Source organism: Zeugodacus cucurbitae, chromosome 2, assembly GCF_028554725.1.
Source record: "Zeugodacus cucurbitae isolate PBARC_wt_2022May chromosome 2, idZeuCucr1.2, whole genome shotgun sequence".
Classification (NCBI taxonomy): domain Eukaryota; kingdom Metazoa; phylum Arthropoda; class Insecta; order Diptera; family Tephritidae; genus Zeugodacus; species Zeugodacus cucurbitae.
This window is the reverse complement of record NC_071667.1, coordinates 46,738,417-46,765,706: the sequence shown is the minus strand read 5'-3', so window position 1 is coordinate 46,765,706 and position 27,290 is coordinate 46,738,417. Positions and strand designations below refer to the sequence as shown.

At 35.8% G+C, this 27,290-nt stretch overlaps 1 protein-coding gene and 1 long non-coding RNA gene across 8 annotated transcripts; one reads left to right on the top strand and one right to left on the bottom strand.

Moving 5' to 3' along the window:
• The first annotated feature begins 183 nt into the window (after window positions 1-183).
• Window positions 184-26,853, top strand: LOC105212354 (alpha-1,6-mannosyl-glycoprotein 2-beta-N-acetylglucosaminyltransferase). 7 transcript variants are annotated; one of them, XM_054226095.1, is made up of 13 exons: window positions 184-318; window positions 956-1,256; window positions 15,522-15,634; window positions 15,755-15,886; window positions 16,130-16,261; window positions 16,331-16,506; window positions 16,570-16,722; window positions 16,825-16,913; window positions 16,971-17,143; window positions 17,229-17,389; window positions 17,779-18,123; window positions 25,195-25,409; window positions 25,501-26,853. In XM_054226095.1, the coding sequence occupies exons 3-13, from the start codon at window positions 15,628-15,630 to the stop codon at window positions 25,727-25,729; spliced, it is 1,812 nt and encodes a 603-aa protein (XP_054082070.1). In that variant the 5' UTR covers window positions 184-318; window positions 956-1,256; window positions 15,522-15,627; the 3' UTR covers window positions 25,730-26,853. The 7 variants fall into 7 exon arrangements, with proteins under 7 accessions (XP_054082070.1, XP_011182566.1, XP_054082071.1 ...); XM_011184264.3 differs by having other exon boundaries at window positions 192-331; XM_054226096.1 differs by lacking the exon at window positions 956-1,256 and having other exon boundaries at window positions 196-331.
• Window positions 25,821-27,290, bottom strand: LOC128919999 (uncharacterized). Its single transcript, XR_008470114.1, has 2 exons — window positions 26,910-27,290; window positions 25,821-26,800 (listed from the first exon to the last, which is right to left on the bottom strand). It is a non-coding gene; the product is annotated as an uncharacterized LOC128919999 (long non-coding RNA).

Here is a 27,290-nt window from a genome sequence, read left to right as displayed (position 1 = left end):
TAAACAGAAAACCGAAAAAACTTCGTAGCACTGTACATACGTTACATGAATGCATAAAAGTTGGGATAAGAGTTCCGCAGACGCCAACTGCCACAATTGCTTCGAGTTCGCCGAGATCTAACCTTCTCATTTTCACCACATTCGTGTTATATGTGATGTATATAGTGAATAAATTAGTTTTGAAATAAGTTAAAGCAGTGACAAATTAGTGGATTCGTAATTTTTATTATTGGCGAAGAAAGAAAAGGAAATTCCTCAAATTTGCAATGAATTTGAAGAAAGAAAAGCTAAAGTAACAGCGCTGTCAGTGGGAAGAATGTGCGTATATAAGGTAGATATACATACTATATGTACGTCTTTATACATATAAATACAGATGTACATACATATGTATGTATGTAGGTATACATTTGTGTGGACACAAGCATGTGCGCAAATATGCGTACGAATATATGTATGTATGTATAACATGTGAACGCGAGCCAAAAGCTGAGGCCGTCAATGCATAACAACATGCTAATAAGCAAAGTGAAAAGCAACAAAAATAAAAAATAAAATATAAAATATTAAATGTGGTTTGTTGGGTGCAGATCTTTGACAGATGAGCACTCGGTCGGTCGATCTTGTGTCACATGTGCATAGCAAAGTGATACGGTTTTGAATTCATAATACAAAGCGGAGATAAAAATCTCAAGCCATTATCTAATTCCGTCACTAATTGAATATATTCACGAGCACAATAACAACAAATTGAACGCATTCGCCAGCAATCAAAGCAGCAGCAACTACAACGAAAACTGAAATACAAACATACATATACAAAGGTTGTATCCGCGACGACAGTCTTTAGTGAGATTTTCATGTTCCAATGAGACCAACTGACACAAATAGCATTCAAACTTCCATAAATATTCAATTAGAGTGTGAACGACCAAAACTTAAAATGGATTTTCAGATATGAAGCAAATGGGAATACCAAGGTGTGCCAATTTCATCTCGAGGGTTTCAACGTTTGATAGACACAAACATAAAACAATTGCATTAACATTCATGGAAAGCACGCCAGTACGCAACGGCTAAAAGGAAGTTCAGGAAAATCGATTTCTCGTTGTTTGACATACGAACAACAACCACACAGACGGGACCAACAACTAAAGAAAAGCAGTCACAAAGATGGGGTTGTGCTCACGAAAATTGCATAGGACTCAAATTTCGGCGAAAACAAAATCAAAAGTTGATTACAGTAGAAAATGCAGGTAATTAAATTAAATATTTATGCATCAAATTGTGATAAAATTGTTTACGAAGCTCAATGCTAAGCTCTAACACACATACACCGCTTCAGCTTACATTAGTCACTGTTTTCTCGGTGATTTGTTTGTTATCGCTAACTTGGTGTTGAATGGTGTTGAATTCCATATTGTAATTAATGACTACAAATTTGGTCTCCGCATGAATTTACACCTTGCCATTATTAAAACTTGCATCTGCTTGTTCTGCGCGCTATATCGATTACTATTTGATGAATGATGTGCAATTACCATGCTTGTCAATATGATTTGTTGGGCTGCAAAATTAAAATTAACCCTTTTTATTTTCGACTGCTACTAGTTTTAAACGAAGTGCCTTGTCAAGTTAACGTCTCTACAAACTTGATTTCATACAACTTTTGTATAGGAGTATAACCCACGGGTCTTAGAACAATACCCATATTTATAGCGTTTTCTTTTCTCGATGAAAATGCTGCCTCTTTATATTACATTATATTGAAATGTGTTCCATGTGTTACATGATAAAAGAACAAAAAATGTCTTCATATTATGCTGGTCAACTCTCACTCACAATATGAAAATCCTAGTACAGGGCAGAACATATGCAACATTCTTTTGAGAAAAGAAAACGCTAATAGTAACTACGTCTCGGGTAAACATCAATCCCATAGAACTGTAAATTTGTATATCTAAATATATAAATACCTCTCCTTATACTTTAAGTAACGAAAAAATTCCTAATACTTATTATTCGTACTTATAAGCATACATTTATAGTCAAAAAAGATTTAGTGCATACATTAATATGCAGTCGTCCCATCTATAAAATAAATGAGAATACCGTAAGCATCTAAGATGCGCATATGTACATTCATAAAGTCTTCCTAAATGCATGTGCATTCATAATTCTTAAAATGTTCCGGAACTTTAATACAAGTAAAAAAAAGTAAAAAAAAAATATTTGTATACCATAGATGTCTTTGCTTTGAATAAATGTTCTTCTTTCTTTTATACGGAAAGCTTTACGGAAGCTAATTACCAGGCTTTGCCGCAGAAAACAAATGTAAATTGTAGGCAAACATCTGCGGATGATGTTTGTATATATGATGATGTTTGTGTATATGTAAGAAAGGAACGGCTAAGTTCGAGCTATTATCTACATTTTGTTTTGAGTCCAGCAATTTGACTCAGTTAAACTTATAGCGTTTTCTTTTCTCAATGAAAATGCTGCCTTTTTATACAGTGGCAACAAAGTTGCTAAAGAGAGTACAATAGTTTCGTTCTCATAACGGTGTTTGTATCACCCAGAAATAAAAGAGTTACTGCATTCCCTAAATAAAAGCGTAGGCGGAACGTTTTTTTCCGCTCAGCGTTAACGTCGATGCGCCATCCCTAAATAAAAGCGGCAACTTGACGTCAAATATCAAAATGTTTACTTGAATTGTTGTTGTGAAATTTTATTGAACAGAGAAACTTCGTTTTTCGCAGCCAACTTTACTTCGGAACGCTCTGTCAAAATATAAAATTTCAACCGCTTAGCGTCGCCGTCGCGTTATTAGTTATGCGCCATACAAATTGTATGGCTGTATGTCCGTGCAAGCGATAACTTGAGTAAAAATTGAGATATCTTAATGAAACCTGATACACATATTCCTTAGCACGCTGAGGAGGTTGGTATTGAAATGGGCGAAATCCCATTTCACGCCCATGCCCACAAATAGGTTTTTTGTATATATCTCGCAAACCAATAAAGTTATATAAACCAAACATCCTGCAGTCGGTTCCCTTACGTACCCCACCACACACCATGAAAATAGTTGAAATCGGAATCGGATCGGGGCCTTGAAATCTTATTATCTGACTTCGACGAGTTTTAGAAGGTCGATGCCACACTATAAATGTAGTAACCTTTGTATGGGAGGAGGGCGTGGTAAATTTTATTTCCATTGCATTATTTATGGCTTAGTTATGGCACTTTATGTTTTTTCGGTTTTCGACATTTTGTGCGCGTGGCCTGAAACCTTTTTTTTGTTTAAGCAACCGTTATGTGAACAAAACTATAATGCTCTCTTAGCAACTTTGTTGCGAGAGTAGAAAAAACAAAATTAAGGGAACTCTTAGATATAATGATTTTCGTTATTCTATGGACTTTATGACGAATATATGAAACAAACTGTGTGTTCTCATAAATACTTATAATTTAATGGCCAAAAATTATTCTTGGACTCCGCGGTTTCGACCACTTTCTGCAGCAATTGGGTCCGTTTGTCAGCAATAACCGGCGTCAATCATCTCGGGCTTATCTGCGCAGACAAGCGACTTCACAAAACCACACAAAAAATAGTCCAGCGGTGTTAAATGGTACCAACTTGGAGGCCACACCATGCGCTCACCAAAAGTTTCCTTCAATAAATTGCTTGTTTCGTTGGATATATGGAATAGTCAGTAATCGTGTCTCTATAGCGTTCCTCATTGGCAGTAACGTTATGATCGAGTTCATTTTTGAAGAAATGTGAACCAAAGATTATCGCTGCCCATAGAGCACATATAACAATGACTTTTTGAAGATGTAATGGTAATGGTCCTCTCAACAATGGATTCAACAAAAGTGAACTTCATCACTGGAAAAATTGTTCTGAAAATGGGGATCGGTGATCATATCGGTTTGGGCCCATTCAACGACGCGTATTATGATCGTTCTGTTTAAATTTTTACACAAGTTGAATTTTGTAAGCCCGCAAAACAAGATCCTTCCCAAAAATCGATTCATGTTGGTCGAATTACAGGCTCTGCTAGGCGATTATGTCGACCGAATATTGGACGCAGCGCGCGATACCTAGCGTGAACCGAACTATTATTTTGGTCGATTTGAAAACGTACAAAACTGAGTACAAATCAAGTAACAGTTGTTAAAAACCAACTCTGAAAAAAGTATTGCTTCATTGAAAAACACCCGGTATATGAGGGTTCAGGACAGAGTTCACTAATTTTCACCATCCGGATAGATATACAGGATTATACATTCACTTACACGTATCTCACATATTAACCAATATAATGCATCTTCTCTTGCGTGAGTATGAAAAGCTTGAAAAGCTGGCCGACATGGGTAATGCTCGAAAATTTTATGAAAAGATGAGGCGATTAACAGAAGGTTTCAAGACCGGAGCATTATCATGTAGGGACCGAGAAGGTAATCTGGTAACGGATGTCCAGAGCACACTGGGATTATGGAGGGAACACTTCTCCGACCTGCCCAATGGCAGTGAAAGTACAACAACAGGAGATGGCGAACCCGATTCCCCAATCGATGACGATGGAATAGATGTTCCATTACCCGACCATGAAGAAATTCGAATAGCAATTACCCGCTTGAAGAACAACAAAGCGGCGGGGGCCGATGGATTACCGGCCGAGCTATTCAAATACGGCGGCGAAGAACTGATAAGGTGCATGCATCAGCTTCTTTGTAGAATATGGTCGGAAAAAAGCATGCCTGACGATTGGAATCTTAGTGTGCTCTGCCCAATCCATAAAAGGGAGACCCCACAATCTGCGCCTCTGATTGGACCTTATCAGTGTGGCTTTAGACCTGGAAAACCCACAATGGACCAGATATTCACCATGCGCCAAATCTTGGAAAAGACCCGAGAGAGAAGAATCGATACTCACCATCTTTTTATCGATTTTAAAGCTGCCTTCGATAGCACGAAAAGGAGCTGCCTTTATGCCGCGATGTCTGAATTTGGTATCCCTGCAAAACTAATACGGCTATGTAAGCTGACGTTGAGCAACACCAAAAGCTCCGTCAGGATCGGGAAGGACCTCTCCGAGCCGTTCGATACCAAACGAGGCTTCAGACAGGGTGACTCACTATCGTGCGACTTCTTCAATCTATTGCTGGAAAAAATAATACGAGCTGCAGAACTAAATAGAGAGGGTACAATCTTCTACAAGAGTGTACAGCTCCTAGCGTATGCCGATGATATTGATATCAGCGGAAGCAACAACCGCGCCGTTTGTTCTGCGTTTTCCAGACTAGATAAAGAAGCGAAGCGTATGGGTCTGGTGGTGAATGAAGACAAGACGAAATATCTCCTGTCATCAAACAAACAGTCAGCGCACTCGCGTCTTGGCTCCCACGTCACTGTTGACAGTCATAACTTTGAAGTTGTAGATAATTTCGTTTATCTGGGAACCAGCATTAACAACACCAACAATGTCAGCCTTGAAATCCAACGCAGAATCACTCTTGCCAACAGGTGCTACTTTGGACTGAGTAGGCAATTGAAAAGTAAAGTCCTCTCTCGACGAACCAAAATCAAACTCTATAAGTCGCTCATTATTCCCGTCCTGATGTATGGCGCTGAAGCGTGGACGATGACAACATCCGATGAGACGACTCTTGGGGTTTCCGAGAGAAAGGTTTTGCGCAAGATTTATGGTCCTCTAAACATTGGCAACGGCGAATACCGCAGACGATGGAACGATGAGCTGTACGATTTATACGACGACATTGACATAGTTCAGCGAATAAAAAGACAGCGGCTACGCTGGCTAGGTCATGTTGTACGGATGGAAGAAAACACTCCAGCTCTGAAAGTATTCGATGCAGTACCCGCTGGAGGAAGCCGCGGAAGAGGACGACCTCCACTCCGGTGGAAAGACCAAGTGCAAAGTGACCTGGCTTCACTTGGTGTTTCCAGTTGGCGCCAAAAAGCAAAAAGGAGGAATGAGTGGCGCGCTCTGGTGGATTCGGCTATAATCGCTTAAAGCGGTCCCTACGCCAAATATATATATATGTATAATGCATCTTCTTATTGTTATTGTCCGTATCGATCGTTCATAGTTTTATTTGTGACTTAATTATGACACTTTATAGCCATTTGGTTAACTTCATTTTGTGTTCGTAGCAATTCTTCGCCCATCTAGTCCTATTCTAGTGCCAAAAAATATGTGTACTAAGTTTCATTCAGATATCTCAATTTTTACTGAATTTCAACTCGTCCTGATCCTGATCATTTCGATATATAACTCTACATCTAACTCGTTTAGTTTTCGGTGTTACAAACAACTGTTATGTTATTAGATTATATTTTGTGCAACATGTTGCGAGAGTATAAAAACATATACCCCCAATTTACCAACATTTACATTATAAAGTCAATCACATATGTATATACAAAATTATTATATTTGCTGTATGGATGATACTTGAACCATTCAACATGCACAGTTGATTTTATTAAGATATCTCACATTTTGGCCGACATTATTTACATATTGACCGATATGATTTACATGCCAAAATAATTGTACTTCCTTATATTAGGTTTATGGGGAATAGGGAATAGTTTCCTTTATGCTGGTAATATTTTCAATTTTGAAACAAATTATGCACTCATTTTGTTATCTAAACACTATATTTAGACGAAAGTGAGGTAAAGACAATAAACGCAGTTTTCTGTATACGAAGATATAATGTGTAATGCATATAATAATGCACATAAGTAGTTTTCATTTGGTCTACTGAGATATGTAATGTGGTTAAAACTTATGATTGTACTAGTACTGGATAATATATTTAAACTAGTGTTTTAGTCATTCATTTAAAACGCATTAAGGCTCGTTCTCAGCAGATAACACAGAAGCAAATATATTTTAATTAACAAACCTCGCTTAATTGTAGTAAAACATGCTAATTAAAGCAACAGCAATATTTATATTTACACATGCTTATATTTTTGTATACAGCCAAATAGATAACTGCAAGTATCTTAATATGTCTTTGAAAGCCTTTTCGACATTTTTCTCACGTTACATTCCAGCTCAACCGATAACGGATAACCCTGAACCGAAACAAAAAATATGTATAGTAAATTGCCAACAGAACCTCAAGACAGTCGGTGGAAAATCGTATTCTCAACCATTCTCTATTTGTCATTACTATAGAAAATTAAAAAAATAATTTAACAGTAGCTTTAGTGGAAAGTCACAATTTGTGCAGTGAATAAGTGTTTTCTTTTTAATTATAGTATATCACATTAACAACGGTAATACCAAATGACACAGACTATAAAGAAGGCTAAACGGAAACCTCAAAAGGGGTTTCTTCTATTCCGAGGGACATTTATTGTGTTTATTGAAAGTTGTAATATTCTATAATCAAAAGTTGTGTTGTTTTTATACCCATGTAGTTATCTGTTCAGTGATTATTGATCTGGTTATAAGTAATTCCATGTGAAAATACTAATTCCTAAATCAATATATTTGAAATTTTCGCAGTGTTGAATGAAATGAGAAACGTATTCTCTAAGTTTGGTTGATATGTATTTAGAGGGTCCTATCGCTCAATTTATCAATACTAATGCTTATTAAAAATTGTAAAAGTACTATAAGTACGGTTGCACTAAAAGTCAAACCCTCCTTACTTATTTTTATACAGCATGTACATACTTAAGTTGTTGTAAAAGTACTATAAGTACGGTTGCACTAAAAGTCAAACCCTCCTTACTTATTTTTATACAGCATGTACATACTTAAGTTGAGTTTATGTGAAAACTTTTAACTCTTTAACTAACAAGAACATTATTTTGCTCACTTCGTGACAATTCCATTAACGGTCATAAAAGATTGAGGAGCTGAATATCATTTAACTTAAGTGTGACTATTATTAGCGTGAACATTTACGTATGCATTACCTACATACCTAAGTAAATACGTACACAAATAATTATTCGGGAGGCGTTAAAATTATAAGTTTTATGCAAGTATAAATTGATGTCAATAAAAAGTGTGTACGAGTATTTACTCGTGTACACCTACATTATATCCCTTTAATATATATAATGCAATATACCGCCATTTATTACAAAAATTTTGTTAGTAGACAAATTTTGTTGTATTATATTTTTCTCATATCGAGCAACTCACGAAAAATTCGAAAAAGTTTTACTATCATAATTTGTTCAAATTTTTAATTTTTTTTTAAACGTATATTGAAGTATGTAACAAATCAGCAAATTTCAAAGTTAGCTCAATCTTCGATGACGATGTTGATTACATTCTCCACAGCCAGTCTTGTTCTAATGGAAAGTCGAGGTTGATTTATGTTACCCAGCATGATGACAACTTCTTCTTCTTCTTGACTGACATAGACACCGCTTACGCGGTTATAGCCAAGTCCACAACAGCGCACAACGCATCTCTCATTTTGGTAGTTTGGCGCCAATTGATAATACCAAGTGAAGACAGGTCCTTCTCCACCTGGTCCTTCCATCGGAGTGAAGGCCTCCCTCTTCCTCGGCTTCCACCAACGGGTACTGCATCGAAAACTTTTAGAGCTGGGGCACTTTCGTCCATTCGAACAACATGACTATGTCTATGTCGTCGAACAACAAATACAGCTCATCATTCCATCTTCTGCGTTGCCAATGTTTAAGGGACCATAAATCTTTCGCAAAACCTTTCTCTCGAAAACTCATAGTGGCGTCTCATCGGATGTTGACACCGTCAACGCTTCTGCACCATAAAGTAGGACGGGGAATGATGAGGGACTTGTAGAGTTTAGTTTTTGACTACCTACTCAGTCCATAGTAGCACCTGTTGGCAATAGTGATTCTTCGTTGGATTTCAAGGCTGACATTATTATCGTTGTTGATACTGGTTCCCAGGTAGACGAAATTATCTACAACTTCAAAGTTATGACTGTCAACAGTCACGTGGGAGCCAAGACGCGAATGCGCTGACTGTTTGTTTGAAGACAGGAGATATTTCGTATTGTCCTCATTCACCACCAGACCAATTCGCTTCTTCCCATTCTTCTTCTTCAGACCCATTCGCCTTCCTCGATAAATGGACTATCCAACACAAAAAAAATTATTATTTAATTCGAACCAGTAGTTTCGGAGATTAGTGCGTTCAAACAAACAAACAAACTCTTCAGCGCTATAATATTAGTATAGATTATACCTTCTCTGTTTAGCTCTGCGGCTCGTACTACTTTTTCCAGCATCAGGTTAAATAAGTCAAACGACAGCGAGTCACCTTGTCTGAAAACTCGTTTGGTATCGAACGGGTCGGAGAGGTCCTTCCCGATCCTGACGGAGCTTTTGGTGTTGCTCAACGTCAGCTTACACAGCCTTATTAGTTTTGCGGGGATACCAAATTCAGACATCGCGGCATAAAGGCAGCTCCTTTTCGTGCTGTCGAAAGCAGCTTTAAAGTCGACAAAGAGATGATGTGTGTTGATCTTCTTTTCACGGGTCTTCTCCAAGGTTTGGCGCATGGTGAATATCTGGTCAGTTGTTGATTTTCCAGGTCTAAAGCCACACTGATAATGTCCAATCAGCTTGTTGACGTTGGGTTTTAGTCTTTCACACAATACGCTCGATAGAACCTTATAAGCGATGTTAAGGAGGCTTATCCCACGGTAGTTGGCGCAGATTGTGGGGTCTCCCTTTTTGTGGATTGGGCAGAGTATACTGAGATTCCAATCGTCGAGCATGCTTTCTTCCGACTATATTCCGCAAAGAAGCCGATGCATGCACCTATCAGCTCTTCGCCGCCGTATTTGAATCCATCGGCCACCGCCGGCTTGTTGTTCTTCAAGCGGGTATTGCTATTCTAATTTCTTCACGGTCGGGCAATGGAACATCTGTTCCATCGTCGTCGATTGGGGGATCGGGTTCGCCATCTCCTGGTGTTGTACTTTCACTGCCTTTCAGCAGGCTGGAGAAGTGTTCCCTCCACAAACACAGTATACTCTGGTCATCAACAACTAGATCACCTCTGAGGGTCCTACAGGAGTGTGCTCCGGTCTTGAAACCTTTAGTTAGTCGCCGGATCTTTTCGCAAAATTTTCGAACATTACCCCTGTCGGCCAGCTTGTCAAGCTCCTCATACTCACGCATTTCGGCCTCTATCTTTTTTTGTCTGCAAATGCGTCTCGCTTCCCTCTTCAGCTCTCGGTATCTTTCCCATCCCGCACGTGTTGCGCTCAAACGCAACATTGCGAGTTAGGCAGTCTGTTTTCTCTCCACTGAGAGACGACAATCCTCATCATACCCGCTGTTTTTTTGACTTTTGCGAAGGCCAATGGTTACGGTTGCAGATGTACGTAAGGAGTTTGATATGCCGTACCACAGTTCCCTTATGCCGAGATGCTGATGAGTGCTATCAGAGAGCAGGAGTGCAAGTCGAGTAGAAAATCGTTCGGCTGTCGGTTGTGATTGCAGCTTCTCGATGTCGAACCTTCCTTGTGTTTGTTGAAGTGTACGCTTTTCTACACAGAGGCGGGTGCGTATCTTAGCTGCTACAAGATAGTGGTCCGAGTCGATGTTGGGACCACGAAGCGTACGCACATCAAAAATACTGGAAACAAGTCGTCCATCTATCACAACATGATCGATCTGGTAGCGAGTGATTCGATCAGGGGACAGCCAAGTATCTAGTATGGAATCTAGTACTACAGAAGACCATATTTCGGGCCCCAGCGAATTGAACAGCCTCGGCGATGTTTCGTCATGGAGGCTGAATTTTCCGACTGTTGTGCCAAAGACACCTTCTCCACCCACCCTAGCGTTGAAATCGCCAAGCACGATTTTGACATCGTGCCGGGGGCAGCGCTCATAGGTACACAAGATCACTTCGTCCTTCGCTTCCGTCGGGGCGTGGGCGCAAATCAGCGATATGTTCAAGAACCTAGTTTTGATGCGGATTGTGGCTAGACGTTCATCCACCGGAGTGAATGGCAGGAATGGCACCGAGTTTGCGCTCTTTATATGGTCGCTGTAGTAGATGTCACAAAGACCCACCTTCTTCCGTCCTTGTCCCGTCCATCGCATTTCTTGGATTGCGGTGATGTCAGCCTTTACTCTTACGAGGACATCAACCAGCTGGGCAGAGGCACCTTCCCAATTAAGGGTCCGGACATTCCAGGTGCATGCCCTTTAACCCAAAGTTCTATATACGTTTGCTGTGGTCGTCATCAAAATTGGGGTTCCTTATCCGAGGCTGTTGCTTCCTATTCATTGGTTATTCGTTTTTATGTGGTGGGTCCCAAACCCTACGCGCAACCGCCTAAGCGGGATTCGCCTTCTCACTTTAGTTCGTCTCCAAACGGGTGTCTGTTGGCTACCCAGAGGATACTTGGTCTAAGACCGGAAGTCGTGAGCTGCTTGAGCTACATGCAAAAGGATCGTTCCTGGCCACTCCCGAATGAATGGCAGTCAGAAACTTTCGTCACTTACGTGAACTTGTACATATGAGTCCATCCTCATGATGACGACTCACACTACTTTTAATTGCAAAGGTGGTGATAGTCAAGGCAATTTTAAATGTTCTGTGGGATAATTGACTACGTACCAACACTCCTAGAACTAAATCCTAAAATGTCGCATTGAGATCATCGACATCTTTGTTTTTTATCAGCAATATGGGTTATTCAATCAGCCATTTATGGTTATTATATTGTGTTTTCATGTCAGGAAAAATACGATGAATAAGCTCCTCTTTCGAGGCCATGAAATGACAGAAACCTGTTGGAAATGATTTAATCTGCAAAGTGTCAACACCGTCGCTACCATTTCGAACTGCTTCTACAATCGCATTTAGGCATGCGATTAGTTCGTCAGCAACAATTGATCCAGGAATAACCTGCCAACAGAATCATGACTTCACCAAAAATGGTTTCGTTGTCGCGTAAATCTTTTAAAATCCTGTGTAATGCCTCCAATGAATATCTGGAAAATCTTCGTTATAGGGCTTTTTTTTGACGATTTTGCAGACCTACTAACAGGTGCCAAGTTACCCCTATTCCCGTTAATCCTTGCTGGTGAAAATGAGTGAAATCGGTTCAGGATTTACCTCAACCCTCATATACTATATAAGATGATTTTCGTTATTCTATTGGACTTTATGCCGAATATATGGGTCAAATTTTGTGTTATCCTAATAAAATTACATCAATAAATTGCGAGAGTATAAAATGTTCGTTTGCCTTTCCTTACTTGTTACAAATTGTTTTGGTCTATCGACACAACCTTATAAAATTGAACAATGACAAACACATTTTAACAAAGCAACAATGACAACCTTCAAAATATTATTTTTTGTTTTTTTTTTTATATTTTTGTTGTCAATTCAAATAAAATTTTCTTATTATTATCTTCCTCGCAATTTTTCCATATTTACTAGCTTTCTAATACTTTTCTGGACCTCAACGAATATTTCAACACTAAAATTAGCCAGATCGGTGTGGCCGTTCTCGACTTTTTGCGGGACTTACGGACGAGACTTTATATCTATAGTTTAGAAAAGTGTGAATTTTAGACTTTTTCGGGCAGTTTTTTAATTTTTCTCTCTGTAAGAACCATCCTTGTACTTCAAGGAATATCATAAAGAAGGAATTAGCGAAATCGGTTTAGCTGTTCTCCATTTATGCGCTTAGCCACACATTTTGCGATTCATTTTTATATTATAGATTTTGTTAATTGTATTTGATTTGAATTATGAAAATTGTAAAATTCCAAAAATTGACTTTTCCATACAAATTAAAAATAATAATTTAGAAAAGTCGGAAAGTGACAAGTGACAAAAGAGAAATCAGAATTGCAAATGAACGATGACATCCACGATGAAATATTGGAGTTGATTGAAGATTTGTGTTTGACTATGACTGGCAAACTATTGACTGAAATTCATATGCCAGCACTTAATCGTCAAATTAGAAATGTACTGAATCGTACATTGAAATGTGAGCGTGCATACGACAAAATAACTTTGGAACAACACGTATCATCATCGATGAAGACTGCCAATGATGAAAACAGTTGGCAACAATACGATCTCAAAATGGCATTGCGTTGGCTCTCATATCTACTGCAATTGCTGCAACGCTACGAGACGTTGGAAGAACGGCACATTCGGCACTGAAGCTTCCGTTAAACGTGCAAATCAATGAAACACCTGTTTGCAACGGAATCAACTATGTCAAAAGTGTTGAAGAATTGTAAACTGATAGTATGAGATGAGTTCAATCTTCTAGAAGCACTTGACAGAACAATGAAAGTTCTGTGGAATAATAATCGTCGTTTTGGTGGCGTAATGCCCCTGTTATCAGGCGATTTTTGACAAACACTTCCCGTTATTTCGAAATCAACAGCGCCGTACGAATTGAACACATGTCTCAAGTCATCGTATTTAAATTCTCGTAACTACGATAGTTTGAGTGCACGCGCAATTTTAGCTGTCAAAAATACCGATGTTGATGACTTCAACTATACGATTCAAGTCAAATGCCGAGAGAATTGTGTTGAAAATGCAAGCAAAGCCGTGAATTATCTAGTTGAATTTCTATATTCGCAATCTTCATGCGCCGAAACTGTGTAATTGCACACGACTGATTGTGACGCAGCCATCGAATACTCTGATTTGTGAGTTGGAAAACCACCATCTCTGTACATTTACGCCCCGGAACAGAAAACAAAAAAAATAAGCTGCATTACATTGAAAAAAATTAGAAAAATCGCAAATAAATATTTTCAACGCAATATAAATTTCACTTTGTTTTCTTTTCAAAACAAATAATTTCGCGCAGGGCAACATCTGCGGGGTCAGCCAGTATTACTATATAATTACACTTGGCTCCAAATATAAAGTTATATTGGCTTAAGGATTTAAATATATGTTTTTATATTTTCAGTAAATTAAATATAATAAATATTACCAAATTAATTGTTTTCTTGTAAAAAAAAAACTTCAAACCTAAAATATGTTCAACTATATCGAAAGGTATCAAAAAGCAAGTTTTATTGAAAATAAACATCTCTTTTCTTCATTCGTTAACAATTATTACAAATCTTTACTTGTGATGTTAAATCGAACGGTTGGAGAAAAGTTACATTCCTTCTTGTTCACCCCGCTAGGTCGGCTTTTCAATCCATGGACGCCCTACAAACATTCAAAGGAATTAATTTGTTTTTCGATATTTCTTTATTTATTGAATCTGCTTTTAAAGCCCAATAAATAAGTTTTAAAATCTTAAATCTATTTCAAACAAAACAGGCCCAAGCAGTGATTGAATTGGTTTGCTCTTATTTTTAAGCTTAAACTCGAAGTTTAGATATGTACATATATACATAGTTCTTTCTGCAGTCCTCTACTTATTTCTTTACCATATGGATACCAAGTTCTTTATGTATATTTTCATTAGAACTGAATTGTTTTGCGAAATTTACTCTACCATTCCAATTTCTAATTAGAATAACAATTAACACATTACACAAGTGTTAAGATTTGTCGTAGTAATCAAAAGATATTTAAGATTTCTATAATAATTTCAATTTTCGATATTAATTTCAATAATTTATATATAGCCAGAAAGAAAGCCATCTGCCGCATATCATAGAAAATATGTTTTTTAAAAAGTTCCGGTGTTTAAAAATTTAATAAAGCAATGTAGAAGTAGCTGCTATTATTTGCTTTGATATTTTTATTTGATATTTTTAGGTAATCCAAATGATTTTTTCTTTTTATTTGTACTTCAAGAGCAAATAAAGTGCAATTCAAATATTTTCCCTAGCAAATATAAAAGGTCTTTTCATTTCACTTGTTTCAACACCGCGCTAACAGTGTGAATTGAAAGAGAAACAAATAAATAAATGTACAGTATGTCGCATAAGTATGTTTCCTTGCAATATAAATTTTTTAAAAGTAATAAGATTAGATTAAAATTATTTCAATGGTATTTTAACTAATTAAAAAATTAATTAAAAATAAATAAATCGCAATAAAAGGCAGTGACTTTCTTGATATTGAGCAATATTATAATTCGGTACTTTACTTCATGTTACATAACTAAGTATCCATTGGCTTTAGTACCTAGAGAGACCTCCATTTCTGTTAAACGTTTTCGATAAAAATTCCAAACAGTTTCTCTCAAATAAATTCAAAATTTAAACAATGCATAAAAAGAGCGATTCTAGTAGAAAATTTTCCAACATATTCTAAAATGTATGTAACTAAAATATCATTGAAATACATTTTTTTCAAAAAAAAGTTATATTATTTTGAAAATATTTATATTGCGCGGAAACTTACTTAAGTGACATACTGTATGTTCCGTTATTACCTTCTTGGTAAGCTTTAATGCAGTATCAGAATTTAAGCTGTCGTGCATGGTACACTCGCACATAGCAGCGGGAAATTTTGCCTTCACTTACTCACTTTTAAAAAACTAATTTTTTACAGGCATGAGAACACTGATTGCTAAGCATTCTACAAACTTTTTGTCAAAGTGTAATTAACCGCCGTCGAATCAGCAGCAAACGCGAAGACCACCGCTGCGCCGTCAAAAATGAGGGGTAAGTTGTTTCTTGTGATTTTATATTTACTTATTCACTGGTTATTTGACCTTGAGCGCTTAATAAGTGTCTTATAATTGATTTTTTTACTTTCTTTATTCAATCAACTCAATTATGTAGTTCGCAAAATACCCTTACCATTACCCAACACAGGGCTGATGCATCGAAAAAGGAACACCTATTACATACGTGTAATTATTGGGGTAGCTCTCATCGTCTTCGTACTAATGCAGTTGCATGTCTTTAATTACAGTAAGTACTTAGTTTATGGAATCATGTTTTCTTCGTCATTAAAAACACGAGTTTTCATACATTTAATGCAATCAATTCAAAAAGTTTTTATCCTCTTATGCTCGTAATGTTTCAAAAGTCCTCAAGAACTATAGGAGGACTGTGAGACGGTTTCAAAAGATCAAAAAAAAAACTTGTTTTTTGAACCAACTGCATATTACTGATAACAAAGATTCTAACGGTTTTCTCATTTTCGCACACCAGCCGATTCTCGTGAAATGTCGATGATGGGTGAACCAACAAATGATTCAATGGACGCGATGCTCTCTATGGTGCCCTCGGTACTGCATAAGTTTTTAACGCCCAAATCTAGAAATCAGACCGCAGCAGCGCACAGTTAGTTATCAAGAAACTTGCTTAATAAATTAAATTGTTCTCAATCTTTATCTTAATTTCCGCACACAGTGCAACACAATAGTACCAGTGGCGGCAAATATAACGGGTCCTATACGGATTATTATCATCCGCCGAATATTTCGGAGATAAAACAACAAATAGCGAAATACAATGAACTACAAATAGTTTTAAATGAGGACACTTACGGTCCACTACAAAATGATTCTGTGATAATCGTAGTACAGGTAATAATTGCTGCAAATTAAATAATTATAGAGATATAACTTTCACATCGTTTTCCAATGAAGGTGCATACACGTATAACTTATCTACGCCATTTGATCGTTAGTCTGGCGCAGGCTAAGGATATTTCCAAGACTCTATTAATATTCTCCCATGACTATTACGATGATGACATCAATGATCTGGTGCAAACAATTGACTTTTGTAAAGTGATACAGGTAAAAACATTCGCTTATGAAAAAACAAAAATATATAAATAATTAAATAACACGCGTCAATCAGCAAGATATATCTTAATATACTTTTTCATATTTTCGCAGATATTCTATCCCTACTCAATACAAACTCACCCGAATGAGTTTCCCGGCGTCGATCCAAACGACTGTCCGCGCGACATGAAAAAGGATCAGTGAGTATCAAAATTGTTGCAAAATAACATATTTATAAAGCCACGCTATTTTCTTAGTAATATTATCACATTCTTCATAAATAGAGCTATAATACGTAAGTGCAATAACGCGCTATATCCCGATCTATACGGGCATTATAGGGAAGCAAAGTTCACACAGACCAAACATCATTGGTGGTGGAAGGCAAATCGTGTGTTCGATCAGTTAGATGTGACCCGTTATCATACTGGTCAGTATGTTTTTAATTTGTTTAAAATAAAAAAATTCAATAACATTAATAAACACAAATATGTAAGAAGTATAAATGTTTACAGGTCTGGTATTGTTCCTAGAGGAAGATCATTATGTGGCTGAAGATTTTCTTTATCTTCTCGAAATGATGCAGACGTCAGTTGGCAGTCTGTGTCCGCAATGCGATATACTCTCGTTGGGCACATATTTAAAAACATTCAATTACTACACATACAACAGCAAAGTAAGTCATACGATATAACATAAATATACTATACATACATACATATATATATATATATATATATTTTGTGAAAAAAATTCTAATTGCTGCAACTTATTTCGTAAATCACAAGGGTGCTTACCAATAATTTTTACGAAAGACTACATAGTTATTATGATAATAAAATCAACAGAACGCTACAAATTATTGCTTTCGAAATGCTTTTGTGCTCATTAACCTATTTCTCTCTCTTTCTCTCTTTTTTTACCGTCATGAATATATTTTTTGTTTGTTTGTATTTCCCTTACATCACTACGCTACAAAATTGTCCCAATTGTTATTTGTTTGTTTATTTATTTATTTTTTTATTGAACCATTTAATTTGTGGCAATGTTCTTTCATGGCGACAGACTAATAAGAAATCCCCTAGCAGTCAATATGCTTCCTCGCTGCTAACTTCCAGCAATTTATTAGGATATAATCGCAATAAAAATAGAAATTCACTGCAAATGTCATCGCACGCATCGTCATCGTCATCGTCCACATCAGCTGCGAATAGTTTTAATCAAAAGTATTTTAACGAAAATAATAAAGACAAAGTGTATGTCGGTGATACAGTCACCAACACCAACACACACATCACTAACAACCACAATAGCATTACCACTTCCACCACAACCACAACAGATAAAAGCGCCGCACAGCAATCGTGGAGTTATCACGTGCTACCATCACTATATTCTATATACCAGAAGGTAGTTAAGCTAATCAAAAAATAGCTACAAATTAACCTAGCCATGTACTCGTATATGTAACTCTACTAATTTATTTATTGTATACTCGCAGTCCACCTATTCAAGTGCACAACTAAATTACTTATTACAGTAATCGACATTGCTCGATTGTAATTTAATATGCGTACTGCATTCTTTTCATTTTATTTGTATGTTTAACTGTGTATGTAAGTGTTAATTATTTGTAAGTTTGTGTTAGCATGCAAGCTTGTCTTATGTATTGACTTCGTACCTGCTATTTTTGATTTCCATCGCTCTTTTATTTATAAAAATTCTACAAGTTTCTTATAGATCTGCGTGTTGATTGCACGCAATATTACAATTGCCAAGTTTTAGTTTGTATTTAGTGCTTGTACGTCATATTATATGACGTCATTCATTTTGACATATTGTCCAAGACAACATATTAAATATTTACGGTCGTTACATGCATGTGTCAGCACATTTAGAACGTATTGTAAATACCGTAAAACAAATAGTCTGTTGTTAGTTATGTGAGCAAGTGTTTAAGAATAATGTTTCATTTGAAGAGTTTCAAGTGATTTCTTGAATAGATATATTGTAACAAACACGATTATTTACTTTATTTTCAAAAACTTTATACCGCTACTAAACCAATTGATCGTTTGTGACTTTATAAATCAAGCGCAAATGTAGAGCTTAAGAAATAAAAAAGCCTACCTGCTTGCTTGTGATATACTTGTATTCGTCATTCTAGTATCTAGTAAAAATAAGTACCAAGTCAACAAAATGCAATATTGTTTATCTATATTCAATTTCGAAGAAGTAACCGTAGTAATTTTCTATATTTGAAGAAGATATAGAATACGTGGAAAAAGAGGATATTGCCTTGATTGCCGCCTGACTGTCTACGTATATGTTGATTTCTGTGTGACCTGGAGGTGCATTTAGTTCAGTGTCTTTCCCAACTGCAAACACTTCCACTTGAAACATACTACAGTGATCCGTTAGTTTGGAAGGCTGCCTTACATTTAACTCCGGACAGTATATCCCCGCGCCTACTCCGTCCTCCATTTTCGAGCCATCCGTAATATAACTAATATGTTTAATGCGCTGCGTGCAGCTACCATGCGCTTATGCCAGCCATCTCTTTCAAAGTTTACTCTGATGGCTTCACAATGCAGCAAATATGTATTAACCATTGAAAAAAATTGTCCAATATAAAAAAGTATTATCAAACTTGAAAAATAAAGAATAAGTTAATGTCAAACTCGGCATTATTTTTTATGTGAAACAAAAAGTTTTCACAGGAGGAGACTTAAGTCATTTGGAAACTTTTAATTTTAATCCATAATTATCGTAGTGCTAAATTTTAGCTCGCACTCTAAAGAGAACTGCAATGTTGAATAAAAATAAGAATACAATACTTAGAAATCATATAGAAAATCACCTTATTCAATATGTAACATGAAACCCAAATCAGAACCATGCAATCGTTTTTCTTATTTAACGTTTGTTGTCATATAATCTATATTGCATATTAACATAATTATAATGTACATATGTATAATATCACTTTCTCATACCATTTGTAATCCGCATTTGATGTGTATTGTACTTTATAAACCCTATAATTCACTGCCTAATTGGATCTGATTCTTTCACACGCTATTGCCTTAGTACTTATGATAGAAATCTTTTCGTGTGAGTTTTCTTATTTCATGTGTGTTTGTATGCACCAAAGTGTTTTGCATATAAGTGTTCATACTTTTTGATGTGTTTCATTCTTGCTAGCGATTTTATCTTATAAAATAAAAATGTTAATATATATTTAAATACTTTGATTGTTTAGGTTGTTTACCGTATGTCTCATAGGTCAAAACCACCAACACAAAATAGGTTCCGTGAGGTATCTAACAATTTGTATTTTATACTTACAAAAACTTAGTTTGCTCTACTAAAAGCTTAATTTTTAGCAGAAAACTTAATATAGTTCATAGACTTTAATTTGTATTTTATACTTACAAAAACTTAGTTTGCTCTACTAAAAGCTTAATTTTTAGCAGAAAACTTAATATAGTTCATAGACTTTATTGTAGTTTGCAGAAAACAAATGTAGAAGGACAAAACAGTTTTTAAGAATCATAATTTATATAAACTATCTTACGTCCAATAATTAGTATAACCATACAAATAGATATACATATGTTGTACATATTTACAAATCTAGCTAGAGTACTATAACTGATTAATCATAATTAGCATAAAGAGTTATATATGTTCATCGAAATATTCATATAAAATCAATCACTATAATTCCAATAAGCTTAGAGTTATCACAAGAAACAAAATTTAAAACTGGAAAATTGAAACTTAAAACAATCAGGACAGTTTTCCCCGCTATAAGAACAATATAAAACAAGCAAGGAAGGGCTAAGTTCGGGTGTAACCGAACATTTTATACTCTCGCAATTTATTTACTTAACTTAATTAATATTATATAATACACAATTTGACCCACATATTCGTCATATATATTGTATAAAGTCCATTGAAAGTTGGAAACCATAATATTACTTTAGAAGCACCGAGGTCCTCATGTTCGATATATGGGGCCTTGAAAACCTATGGTCCGATTTTGGCGATTTTTAGAATGGGGCTGCCACACTATAAACATAGTATTTGTGTAAAGTTCTGCACCGATATCTTCACTAGTGCTTACTTTATATATTGTAAAGTAAGCGATTCAGATAGTCAGATAGTCTTCAAAGTTCTGGTATATGGGAAGTAGGCGTGGTTGTGAAGCGATTTGGCCAATTTACAACATATAATTGGGATGTAAGGAAACTATTACAAACCAAGTTTCATTGAAATCGGTCGAGTTGTTCCTGAGATATGGTTTTTGACCCATAAGTGGGCGACGCCACGCCCATTTCCCATTTTGTAAAAAAATCTGAGTGCAGCTTCCATCTGCCATTTCTTATGTGAAATTTAGTGTTTCTGACGTTTTTCGTTAGTGAGTTAACCCACTTTTAGTAATTTTCAACCTAACCTTTGTATGGGAGGTAGGCGTGGTTATTATCCGATTTCAACTATTTTCATGGGGTGTGGTGGGGTACGTATGAGAATCGACTGCAGAAAATTTGGTTTATATAGTTTTAATGGTTTGCGAGTTATATAAAAAAAACCTATTTGGGGGCGGGGTCACGCCCACTTTTCAAAAAAAAATACATCCAAATGTGCCCCTCCCTAATACGATCCTATGTTCCAAATTTTATTTTCATAACTTTATTTATAGCTTAGTTTTGACACTGTATAGGTTTTCGGTTTTCGCCATTTTGTGGGCGTGGCAGTGGACCGATTTTGCCCATTTTTGAAAGCAACCTCCTTAGGGTGCCAAGAAATGTGTGTTCCAAGTTTCATTAAGATATCTTAATTTTTACTCAAGTTATCGCTTGCACGGACAGACGGACGGACAGACATCCGGATTTCAAATCCACTCGTCATCCTGATCATTTATATATATATAACCCCATATCTAACTCTTTTATTTCTTGGTGACAAAAACAACCGTTATGTGAACAAAACTATGATACTCTGTGCAACAGGTTGCGAGAGTATAAGAAGTATGGAAATACTAAGTTTGGGTGCAACCGAGCATAAAGGGGAGGTAAGGTTTGTTTCGTCGAAAAAAGTCCTTATTTCATGAATTTTTTTAGAAAAAAATTATTGCTGTAGGTTTATTTTACTTATTATTATATGAAAGTACAACATTTGAAGGATACTTAAAAAAAGTTTTATCAAAAAATAGCGAGGAATAACGGGTTTATCGTCGATCTCTGCAGGCACCTCGAAAAAAGTTGCAGCATCACTGGATCATCCGAAACCAAAAAATCAAAATGCTTTCTTTAGTTTATCTTTCAATTGACGTCGTTTTTTTTTTATTTTTCATTTTTTGGTACCATTTTCAAGCCAAAATGACGATTTTAGACGAAAAAATCGACCTATTTGTTATTGTAAAATTGTTAGTAATTAAAAGGAAAAACACAACGTCATTCGAGAGCTATATTTATGTAGAATATTTGTTCAAAATTTCAAAACGATCGATTCAGTAGTTTTTTCTGTAGGCTGGTCACCGACTTTAAAAATGACATATTTGGGAAAATCGCTGTAACTTCGTTAGTTTTTCTCAGAATGACCTAAAACTTTCACACAATATTCTTGAGATGTTGATGGTTCAGAAAAAAAATAAAAAAATGAAAAAAAAGTTGTCAAACCTTACCCTCCCCTTAAGATTAAGATAACATACAATTTGACCCATATTTTCGGCAGAAAGTGCAATAAAATAACGAAAAACATTATATATAGTATATGAGGGCTGAGATAATTCCTGAACCGATTTCACTCTTTGCACCACCAAGGTACACTATATCCAAGAATATACGCTCACTTAATTTTGCTAAGATTTCTCAAATATTAACCGATATATGAGGAATAAAGCCCACCGTATTTTTGAAAAACCTATAATTAGATATATGGGAGCTAGTGGAAGTTATGACCCGATTTTAATAATTTTTGGAACAGAGACACACTATTAGAAGAAAAAGATTCCCTCTGAGTTACATTAAAATGTCTGAGAGAAATACCGATGTTTTCGGTGAAAAATTACCCTTAGGCACTGAGTTCTTCATGTTCGATATCCGGGGCCTTGAAAAGTTATAGTCCGATGTCTACAATTTTTCCATAAGTGATGTCGCAGCTCACATACAGTATTTACGTAAAGTTTTATTCCGCTATCTTCCTTGGTTCCAAATGTATATATTATAAATTAAAGGGATATGAGGGGATTCAAAAAGAAATTCTGTTCATTTTGATATATATAAGGTTGTCTCTTCCCACTTTTTGCCTTTTGAATTTCGTGGCTATGTATAAAGCCTTACAGAGATCGTATCTGGCAATTCTATACACCTTTGAAAGGTCTTAACATAACCTACAAAACAAAACAAAAAACGCTATCCATGATTGGTTTGGATGCGTTCAACAGTTATTGACGTGTAAACATGGAGTTCACTAACGCCGAAATTCGCGCTATTTTAAATTCCTTCGTTAAAGGTAAATCCGCTAGAGAAACGTTCCGTGAGATTAATGGTGTTTTGGGGGATCGTACTCTATCACTTCGAACTGAGGAGGAATGGTTTCGACGATTCAAAGCGGGAAGACCTATGACGTCGAATACCGATCAAATCATGGAAAATATCGAGTTAAACCAGGAGTTGGGAGTTAGTCACCAAACCATTTTAAACAATCTGTAGAAGGCTGGATACACAAAAAAGCTTGATGTTTGGGTGCCGCATGATTTCCCGCAAAATAACCTTCTGGAAAAATGAATCACATACGACAATATCAAGTGAAAACGGTCGTGGTCGAAGGCCGGTTAATCGTCCCAAAAGGAAGGTTTTGCTGTGTGTCTCGTGGGATTGGACAACTACTGCTGCGAACAACTGGACCGCTTAAAGGACCAGAAGCGTCCAGAATTGGCAGGGAGTAGGACAACGCCAGACCACATACTTCGTTGATGACTCGTCAGAAGCTACGGGAGCTCGAATGGGAGGTTTTATCGCATCCACCATATAGCCCGGGCATAGCGCCAAGTGATTACCACCTGTCCCCCGTCCATGGTTAACGCCCTTGGTGGTGTAAAGTTGTACTTAAAGGAGGTTTGTGAAAAGTGGCTGTCCGAGTTCTTCGCAAATAAGGAGAGGGGCTTCTACGAGGGGGGTATTATGCCATCTAGATGGAAACAGATTATCGAACGAAACGGCGCATATTTGAACCAAATCCGATCACTGTAACACTTTTTATAAAGCATTGAAAAAATCGCCAACCTAATATACATATGTACAGCAACAACACAAACAATAGATTGAAAACAAGCCACTTGATATATAATACTGCAGTATAGCATCAAATATCAGCAAATAACCATAATATTTCAAAACAACAACAACACTCATAATGTGTCCCATGTTCGACAAAGAATATGTTGTCCGTTTTGTTAATTACCTTTTACCCGAGTTGATCAGTAGTTTGTCACTTGCTTTCCGAACCCGTACCTTAGAGTTGATCGCTGTGAGAACACACTGCGGTACATTTCATGTTGATTTGATTAAATTCAGAATGGTGGAACGCACTGCGACCTAAGGTCTATTGTGCCCTCTCCTATTATCACAATATACCATCCAACCGCGTCGCGTTAAGTAAGCTTAATTGTGTTCCAGGGCTGATAGACGCGATACTGTCTATTTGGTGATTCAGAGCCTGCATTACCTGACTACTTTCCCTCGCCATCGCCGTACAGTCAAGTAGTAGTAGATGCTCAGGTGTCTTTGCTACTAGATCACAGAATTGGCATTGATCCGACGAGCAGATTCCTAGTTTATACAGATGACACCTTAGCCTGCGGTGGCCAGTTTAAAGTGCTACTAGTTGTCTCAGTTTGTTTCTTGAGATCGCTATTAGTTTTTTAAATCTTTTCTGACCTCGACTTCGTCTTCTAGTAGACAGTTTCTGAGAACTTCTAGACCAACTGCAATGAAGTGCAAGTTTGTTAATAGTATCATTTAGTTTGCTGACGTCACTTTAGTTAAGGTCATAGAATATTACAAAGTAGTATGGCAACTCAATATGGTAAATTGCCGAAAAATAAAAGTAAGAATAAATAATAATAAAAGACAGTTGTGTAAAATATGATTCCTTAGCATTTTTATTAATTTCACCTAATTGCTCTTAAGTTGTGAAGTTTTAAGTCTGCATGATTTACATCTTTTGCATTCCTATTTATGTATGTAAATTTTGCCACAAAGCTTACTTCTTTCCATCGTAATTAGTTAAAACCTTGTTGAAAAGATATACATATGTAATTGAGAGATCATTATACATATTTGTTTATGTATATACATATGTATCACATGCTCTTTAGGCCTATATCCATAGAATGTTATGTTTCTCCTATCTAGGAAATGTTTTAAATAAAATTTTTGCCGTTTTTATCTTTTTCTCTACTCCTCGAAGGTCGAAGTGATGCCCTGGATAAGCAGTAAGCATAATATGGGTTTTGCTTTCAATCGCAGCACCTGGTCTACCATACGAAAGTGTGCGCAACATTTCTGTTTCTATGATGACTACAACTGGGATTGGTCGCTGCATTACGTGTCCCAGCAGTGTTTGCAGAAGAAGCTGCACGCAATGATAGTCAAAGGTCCAAGAGTCTTCCATATTGGCGAATGGTAAGCGGACGTTTATGCAACTACCGCATATTTCTCCTAAATCTTAAATTATTCTCCAATTGAAGCTATTCTATTTGTGTTTCTGTTTCAGCGGTGTCCATCACAAGAAGAAGAATTGTGAATCCAATCAAGTGATAGCGAAGGTGCAACAAGTCTTACGTATAGCGCGTAAGTCCAAACAGCTTTTTCCACGTAGTTTATCGCTAACTGCGGCGAGTTTAGTGAAGAAAACAAAATTGCGAAAAGGTAACGGCGGTTGGGGCGATCGTCGGGATCACCAATTGTGTATGAACATGACGAAATCAATGAATGAAAGTTGAATTAAAACCAAATAACCAGAAGAAACAATAATAAGTAAATTTATACACAGAATAATCGCATAGAATCACCAAAAATTATACCGTGTGTAACGGCTAGTAAAATACAGACTTTTAACCAATTAGATTACTTCTAGAACAGCTTTTCGGGACACTGAGAGCATTCCACAAATTTGAAATTTTGTTTGTTTATGTGGAAAATTCCTTATAGTTATTATAACATTAACTATATTCGCGATACCAAAAATCACTTTTACATGTGGCAATTTTTTGTAGAAAATTTTAATCCTGAAGCAACAAATGTTGCCGTGCAGAAATAGTTCTTTTTTTAATTTTTTAATATTATTATCGTTTTATTTTTAATTTATTAATTATTTCATTTTTTTTTATTTACACATAAAAATGTTGAATTCACTATACTGAAAAATTAATTATTTTTTATTAGAACTAATTACGTTTCCAGACACTAAAACTGTGCAAATGCAGAGTGCTTTATTGGTTTTTACTCTAAATAATACATAGATAATATTTTTATTTTCAATTAACATTGCAGATATATTATTAAATGATGTCCATTGGTTACATAACTATTAACACTTTTGCTTAATTTTTTTTTTTACTTTTTAAATACTGTTTCTGACTTTTTTCTCTCTAAATACTGTTTCTACGTTTTTATATTGTTATTATTGTTATTTTTTTTTAAAGCAAAACTGAATTAATTTTAAGAACTTTTTCGTCAAAAAACATTCGCATGCCATCAAATTACAAAAAAAAACTCTTAACTGCTTTATTAGTATACATTTTTGCAAACTTCTTAGAATATTTCTAACATTTTATTTATTATTCTACTAATAAAACTTAATTAACAAATTATTGCATTTTATTTTATTTCGTTTTTTACCAAAAAGTCTTTTAGTTTTACTAATACATTATTTGAGTAAATTCTTTTTGATTTTTATATTTATGTTATATCCAATATATCACGAGAAGAATAAAGTACATTTTATCTAAAAAGTGTCTGTAGTCTAACTTTTTAATAAATACGTGAGCTAACTCTAAAAGAAAATTGAAAATCTGAAATAAAAATATTTATTCAAATTATATGGCAATGTTTAGTAACGATCTATTAGATAGATATATGATAGAAATTTATTTTACTATTTTTCATCCGAAAGATACTCACTCTAAATTTACCCGAAAGTCACAATTTTTAAACGTTTCTGTACTTTATTAACGAGTGATTTGTAGTTAAAGTACACCTTTTAGAGATAATTTAACACTGAAAATGTTTACCAACTCTTAAAACAAAACAATGTAAATCCGAGTATACATATGTATATTCGATAACTTCTAAAAATGGTGTTCTGCTTTGCAGTCAGACCAAAATATCATAAGCCAATATACAAGTTTTCTATAGTTTTCTAGTTTAATAATTGAGATATAATGAAAAAGGTCACAGCCCGTTAATGAGATATCACTTCTTTTGAATTGAACTGTTTAACTTTACTGTTGCTTTTACATATAAGGAACAGAGAACAGAAATAGAGCAAGAGCGTAAAGCGTG

What these genes read in the sequence shown, in the direction of transcription:
- LOC105212354 (XM_054226095.1), top strand. An exon ending in ACTTTTGTAAAGTGATACAG is followed by an intron (nt 16,723 to 16,824) that starts GTAAAAACATTC and finishes ATATTTTCGCAG; the next exon opens with ATATTCTATCCCTACTCAAT. An exon ending in ACTACACATACAACAGCAAA is followed by an intron (nt 17,390 to 17,778) that starts GTAAGTCATACG and finishes TCATGGCGACAG; the next exon opens with ACTAATAAGAAATCCCCTAG.